The sequence below is a fragment of the Cryptomeria japonica genome, chromosome 5, assembly GCF_030272615.1.
Source record: "Cryptomeria japonica chromosome 5, Sugi_1.0, whole genome shotgun sequence".
Taxonomy (NCBI): domain Eukaryota; kingdom Viridiplantae; phylum Streptophyta; class Pinopsida; order Cupressales; family Cupressaceae; genus Cryptomeria; species Cryptomeria japonica.
The window spans coordinates 271,823,412-271,830,728 of NC_081409.1; the positions used below are offsets into that span (position 1 = coordinate 271,823,412).

The window sequence follows — 7,317 nt, forward strand, 5'->3', positions numbered from 1 at the left end:
TTATTTAATATACACTTTGTCATGGTGCTCAGCCAGGGATATTTATCTAAAAGTCCATTCATGTAGATTTGTGAATATCAGATGATTTTGAAAAATTTTACCATTAATTGGAACAATCAATACACAAGTTTCAATAGCTTTGATCACTTAACAGCCCATATCTATAAAGTGACTCACATCTTAAGTCAGATATGAACGTGTTTACAAATGACCACTTAACAGACAATTTCTATAAAATTACTCACATATTAACTCAGATATGAAAACATGGTTGTACTATTTAAAAAACTTACAGAGCCAAAACTAAGGTGTGTGTTTATAAATAACACTTACAGCACATATTTATAAAATGTGTGTGAGTAATAGATCCTCTCCCTTAAACCAAAAGGGTTGTTTCATTAGTTATTAACTCGACGTTACCTAGATTGGGGTACTCTATGTCTCATGAACTGGTTGATGGCATAAATTATTATTAATTATTCTTACAAGTAAGCCATTATATTTCTGCAATCTAGGTGATTTAGAGCGAGTTACCAAATTTATTACAAAACAGTGGATAAAAACTGTCGAAAACAATAGTTTAGCATCAAGAATCCTACCGTGGAGGAAACGCGATAGCCTACTACAATTCTTCGGGGATCTTTATACTATAAACTCCCTAGTACTACCAGAAATTCATCCGACTGACCCTCACAAACAAAAACTCACGATCAGTTTCAATAGCATCTAAGTCCTTCTCAGCCATGTGCATATAAACCACCATATTCCCATCTCCCAGGGGACTCGCCTGCAACATCACATAACCTGCTGTTCCTCCCCATGGAAAATATACACTTGAAAACCTAGGCTTACCACATCCCAAGTCAAATTGATACAATGGAATCCTCACTCCCGACGACACCACCACGGCAGACCCTTCCTCCCCATAAACTCTCACTAACATCGCTGCTGGTCTCTTCTCCTCCACCCAATCCACGACGGACCTGAAGTATTCACTGTTTGCTGAAGCACTTATAACGTTACGTACGATTTCTGCTATCTTGCTTAATGGCTGCTCTAATATGTGCTCTGCATAACTCTCCTTGAAAGGAATTGCTATCACGTTTCCGAAGTAGGAAGGAGGGAGGTTCAGATATGCACGCCCGTCAATCGGGATACCAATTCTGGTTGGTTCTGAAGAAGTCAAAGCTTGGGCTCGAGCAAAAACTTTCCAAATATAGGAAGAGACTGCTTCCATCTTTGTTATGGGTTTGCCAACAGGGGGATTTCCTTGAGTTTGGTTAGCCAGAGCCTGTAATCGGAGAAGCGTAGGAGCATCCAAATGATAGATGCGCCCAATTTGGGGTGGAGAAGGATCTGTATGATCGAGAGCAGAGAAAGGCAGTGCCATGTAATGGCTATCAATGGCACCAGAGTTGAGAGGGTGTCGTGGATTGATGAGTGAGCGGTCAAAGCAGGGCGTGATAATAGAAGATGAGAGACCTTGAGCGGCCTCCGTCCATGCTTGAAAGAAAATAGTGCTGCTTATTCCATCTACTATTCTGTGATCAAAACAACAACCCACTACAATTCCTCCACACTTCATCCTCGTCACCTGCAAACAATCATGGTCGCTTAGCTTCTTAATATTCTCACTAATATTCAACAATACTTTTTTAATTTTGTTCTATATCCAATATGGAATTGCCGGACGTAAGTTGTGAGTAACTACTTACTTACCTGTACAGCAAGAACAGGAATACAATGAGGGGATTCTCCTTGGAGAGGGTGCCTCTTAGGAGTCAATTTGGAAGCACTAAAACTTGGCTGAGAGAAATCAAGATCCTTAATGGCTGCACCCGCTTCAGCTTCAATGAAAGGCACTCCTTGATTATTACACTCTATCTCAGGCTCACCATTATGGCTGGTGATGAACCTTCCAGCCACTGGATAAAACAGTACTAGTGTCTCAGAGAGCGCCTTCTTGGTCGAGCTTGCCATCTCTTGGTATGTCTTATCTTGCACTCGTTTGTAAACAAAGAAGTGCCCCGGACTAATGGCAGGAACAGTGAGATCTATGTTGGAGCCCTTGAGCGTGCATTCTTTTGTGGGTACAGGCGATTTAATGATGGAGGTTCTTATGATCTCCACGCTATAATCCATAAACATTTCTTTCTCCATGCTAATTACTAAGCACCACACCTACTATAATATCAAAATAGTTCAAATGAGAGGTTCTGTAATAAGCAGAATATATGAAGAGGGACTAATGCTTGGTGTAATGGATGATACCACACATACATATATATAGTAGTCTGCAGGATCAAAGATCAAAAAACCAAAAAAACATTTCATAGTCTTCTCTAAACAGACGCTACCAGGAATTCTGACTGCATTTCCCGTTTTGAAACGGAAAACAAGCCCAAGAAATTCCAATGGCATTATTGAGTCCAGACAAAACTATGTTCGCTTTCCTCGATGGAGGAAAGTCTTAAGTGGGCAATGTCGGAAGTGACATTATTGTTACTTGAGTGGTAATTTTGATTCCTAAAATTTGTATTATTTCATCATTTCTATCAAGACTCTTTTCTACATAAAATCCTCTCTCTAAAGTACTAAATTTAGATTGCATTCAAATTATCGAGAGATGAGAACTAGTTTGTTCTGCTTTATTCCAACACGAATCAAGTGAAAAAACTTTATTTGTTTAAATCATTAGAGGGGCATTTAGTGTAAACATCTTTCAATGTAAATATTTATTTTTATTGTTGGTATCATTCTTGAAATTGTCTATTGTAGTTACCTTATACTCATTATGTTATGTTGTAGTATAAAAGGTTGATAAAACAAACATTTATTTTTCCCTTTTTTCTTGTTTTTTTTTTTTCATTCAACCATGTTTCTTTATGTATAGTGCAACCTAAACAATTAAACATTTCAATAAGATGTTAATAATTCATCACTCTATGATCAAGCATGGATACCTCCACATGTCTTCACATCAACGAAGAGTCAATCGTAGAATTTCATGTGGCTTAGTGCTTTAAGTTTAGTTGAACGTTGTGTATTAAAAAATATGTTTTATAAATATGGTAAAAAAATGAAACAAACCAAAACATCTTCATTCAATGAGCATTCTATTTCTAATTGTACAAGTCTATTGATAAAGTTAGGTTGTTTGATCTTTGGTAAGTTGTGCAAACTTGATCATGACATCAGTATTGCTAATTTGACATCCTTCTAAACACATTTGACATAAATATCATATTTGTATTCATTAATTGGTTTCTGCATAAACATCTCAAATGGGTTGAAATGACATGGATGAATAGCGAGCTTTCATATGATTCTAGCTTGCATATGCTATGTGTAGTCAAAGTTGTTGTTTTAAGGGTATGCTCTTCTGAATTGATTTATAGTAATATTTTCCAAATTAGATGTGTATGTGTAAGCAACACAATTTAAAGATAATTATTTGTGGTAGATTAAAGATATAATATGACAAGAACACACTAAGATGGCAAACCTAACTATCCATTGTTTAGGATCAAATATGCTTTTTATATCCATAATTGCAATTGCAATGCAAGTAGACTATGTGTTTATTTACGATTGGAATGGATAAAACTCAAGAGCCATCTATATGAATCCTCCATTTCAGCTCAGCTTGAACGCAGTATTTATAAGATGTATACTATCGACATTTGTTAACACATGGATGGTTCTTATTGTTCTAAAGATTAATGCATAGGAGTTCAAGGGGGGCACTAATGCAATGACTACTAAGTGGAATGACGTCTTGGGGGTGGTGAAGAAGTGTAATGACGTCGTGGGGTAATGAAGATGGTCGGTGAGTTCAAAAATATATTATAAGACCACCAATAAATTGTCACACGTCTGGTTCACATTAAGAATAGTGTTATAATAAAATATCTTTTGATTTTCATTTCGGTCTCTTTCCCCGCTTGGGTCAAATGGGAATTTGTGATACACAGCAACACACGTACTTGTTTTCTATTGGTTGAAAGATAAGAAGTATATAACTAGACAGAGTTTTTGTCTATCTAAAATGAGAAGTTGTCACATGGTATCTCGCTCTCTCCATGGTAAACTATGAATAGTTCAAATGGGAGGTTGAGGAATAAGAAGAATATATGAAGAGAGACGAATCCGTGGATGTGTATGGTAGTCCAAAGATAGAAGAAGACCAAAAAAAAAAGACATTTTAATGTCTTACTCTTGTGCTCGCCTGACATAAGCATCCACTCACGCGAAATTACGTCGAAATTACGATGCTTACTTACAACTAACCCACAACTTCCTGCTTTTTCCGTCTTAAAATGGTTAGGATATGGTTATGCTTCCACTTTAGGACACTGTTAGGAGATGGTTATGCTTCCTTTCTACAGTAAAGATAATGTAAGATGTCGAATTCCAACAAAGACTTCTTGCCTTTCAATTCGTTTGTTATTTAATTGCATGTATGAACTGATTTATCTCCATTTGTGGCTTACAAACTCTACATAATTTGAATGGACTCCAAATGTACCTTTTAAAATATAGTGCTCTTGAATTCTCCATATGCTTTAACTTGTCATTTTCATTGTAGTAGGTGGTGAGACTTTTTGTTTTGGTTAGTATCCGTAAAATCTGTATTAGCTTTATAATTTAAATTAAGGAATGAAAGATTAAGATATGTAAGAGACTTGTGTTGGCTTAATATTACATAAAATAAGAAAAAAATATTTGTTTAATTATATATTTTTAATGATAGCATTATTGTTTGAATGTCTTTTAATTTTTTATATTTATTTTATGTATTAGAATTTAGTTTAGTTTAATTTTATTTTATTTTTGAGTTGATTTTTAATAGATAAAGAATTTAAAAATATAAGTAGTAGTTTCCACGTTGTTCTTAATTTCTTTACAATTTATTTCTAATATAAAAATATAATATTAGATTGTTTCATTTTGTTTTATGGGAGGTTGGTTTGCATCTCGATGCCTTTGTTGTGTTTCGCGAGGCTTTCTTCACTACTGTCACTATTGAATTAAGGTGTGGTATTGCTTATTGGTTGTTTGGGGTTGTCGTGGTCCTTACCCCTCTTTCCACATCGTTGTATCTTACCACCATGGCTAAGCGATTCCTCTCTTCTGTGGGGTTCTTGTGGCAAGTGCTTGTGGAGATTCCTACTTGTTCATGGTGCCTTCCCATCCCTCTTTGCATCTGGTGTCTTCCCGTCACTTTGTTTTGTGGAACTGTGAAGCTCCCAAGGGTGTGGGTTTCGTTGTTGCTCGCCAATGGAGCTTCTCATTCTTGGTGGTTCAGATCGATGATTGTTGGTACTGTGAAGAAGGTCGTGGCCCTTGCTGCTAGGTTTCTCCTACACAAACTTTGTGATTTGCTATTTTGGGCTCCTTTGCTATGTTTTTATGGCCCTCTGGAGGGGGGCTTTTATGCTAGGCAGGGGGGTGTCCTTTGGTGTTATGGGTCTCTTGGGTGTGCTAGCCTTGTCTCCCACTCAGAGAGATTGTCTTTTAGTTCCCCTACTCTTCTTGGAAGGTGAATGTGTTAGTTATTCCATTCTGCTTGGAAGGTAAATGTGTTATGGGCTAGTGTTTGTTTCACCTTTGGTGAGTTCAGATGTGGGGGATGGTTGAGGGCTCTTGGGCCTTGGGATTAGTTCATTGTTTAGGAGAATAGGGTTTTTCCTTTGAAGGGGCTTTGATGTGGTCAAGAGCGGGTTGGATGTGGTTTCATGTTGATGGTTGGTTACCCTGTGAGCATCTAATTAGAGAGGGCTCTGCTACCTTCTTACTCGCTTCTTTGATAGTGTCAAACTTTCTTCAAGGGAAGCCATTTTCTTCTTGGACTACTTCTTTCCCTGTTGTCCATTGTCTTCCTACGATTTCTTTTGTGGGTTGGTTCCTAGTCCACTCCATGATTGCTCTGCTTTATGCTTGTCTGGTGTGGCTAGGTGTTTCATCCTTTTGGGGTTGTTGGGTGCCTTCCAAAACTTGTTTCTTCTGAGACCTTTTTGGTCTCATCATTTTTTGGAGCATGTTTTTGTAAAAGGAGTTTCTTTAGGCAAGAGGTTGTGAGAAGCCTTTCAAAACTTGTTGTTTGTTTTTTGTTTCTTTGGCGGGTATGTTTCTAGAGAAAGGGATTTTGGTTTGAATATTGTTGAGGGTCATGTCCTAAACTCCTCTATTCTAAAACTATAATCCTTTTGAGGAGTCAGGATCCCTGTTCCCATTGGTTGGGTGCTACAGTCAAGAGCCTCTCCTTCTATAAAGGGTTTTTCTCTCTATAGGTGTTGGTGTTCTCATTGCTTGTGAGTTCCCCCTTGTTTTGTATTGGGTCCAAGCCCTCTCCTAGTTAATCAATTTGAGAACTTAAGGACTAGTGCTACTAATCTTTATAGATCCTTCTAGTGTATAGACAAAATTAGTATATAAAACATGTTAAAATAAAACCTTTGACAATGATTTAATAATTGTTGAATACATGAACACATTTATGTTTCTATAATCAATTAATGATTCTTCATCTAAAATTTTATGCCATTATATTTTTAATATATATTAATTAAATAAAATAAAAGAAAAATGATTGTGAATAGTCATCCAAATAAAGTTGACAACTTTTGCATTTCCATATTATATGTTTGATTGATTCAATTTTACATGTGAAAGTATATGATGGGCCTAATAGTGAAAAAATTCCCCTAGCCACTTGAATTTGTAGGGAAGTAGCTTCTAATATTCAAATTTCATAGAGATGGGTAGGGAAATTTCAATTTGGATTTTAAGAACTTTTATTTTTAATTAATCCATTCATTAATGTTTAGGTTAAGAATTAGCAGTTAGTAAACATATGTGCAATATTTTTTAATGGGATTTTTTGTTCTAGGTGATTATTGAATCATATGTGCGATATTTTTTAATGTGATTTTCATTCTAACAAAGCAACCATAAAATTCCTCTCTTGTAATGATCAAATTAGTTCTAACTTTAAATAAATTTCTTAGCACAACTTAGAATTCATGTTTTAGAGAGACTATTTGATCCAAAAATAATGTTAATAGAAATGATAAAAATATTGTAATAATACTCCCTTAAAAGAGGATGAAAAGATGGGAGGCCTTCCTTTGCAGTTAGATGGAAGACAATATCTCATGGACTTTATCAATGATCAAGCTTTGATGGATGTGGATCTCAAAGGGATTAATTGTACCTAGACCAATAGAAGAATTGGCCATGATCTCATTCAAGTTAGGTTGGATAGATCCCTGATCTCCCCTAATTGGCTCTCTAAGTATAATTGTTCTCTGGCGT

At 36.1% G+C, this 7,317-nt stretch overlaps 1 protein-coding gene across 1 annotated transcript; it reads right to left on the reverse strand.

The window, feature by feature from the left end:
- Window positions 1–452: 452 nt before the first annotated feature.
- On the reverse strand, window positions 453–2,224 carry LOC131035243 (coniferyl alcohol acyltransferase-like). Its single transcript, XM_057966911.2, has 2 exons — window positions 1,720–2,224; window positions 453–1,594 (listed from the first exon to the last, which is right to left on the reverse strand). Exons 1-2 carry the CDS (start codon window positions 2,158–2,160, stop codon window positions 665–667), a joined length of 1,371 nt encoding a protein of 456 aa, XP_057822894.2. The 5' UTR covers window positions 2,161–2,224; the 3' UTR covers window positions 453–664.
- Between the last annotated feature and the right edge of the window lie 5,093 nt (window positions 2,225–7,317).

Bases quoted from the DNA above. Each gene is read 5' to 3' on its own strand.
- LOC131035243 (XM_057966911.2), bottom strand. From the start codon at position 2,160: ATGGAGAAAGAAATGTTTATGGATTATAGCGTGGAGATCATAAGAACC. The intron at 1,595-1,719 runs GTAAGTAAGTAG...GATTGTTTGCAG, and splicing joins TTCCTGTTCTTGCTGTACAG to GTGACGAGGATGAAGTGTGG.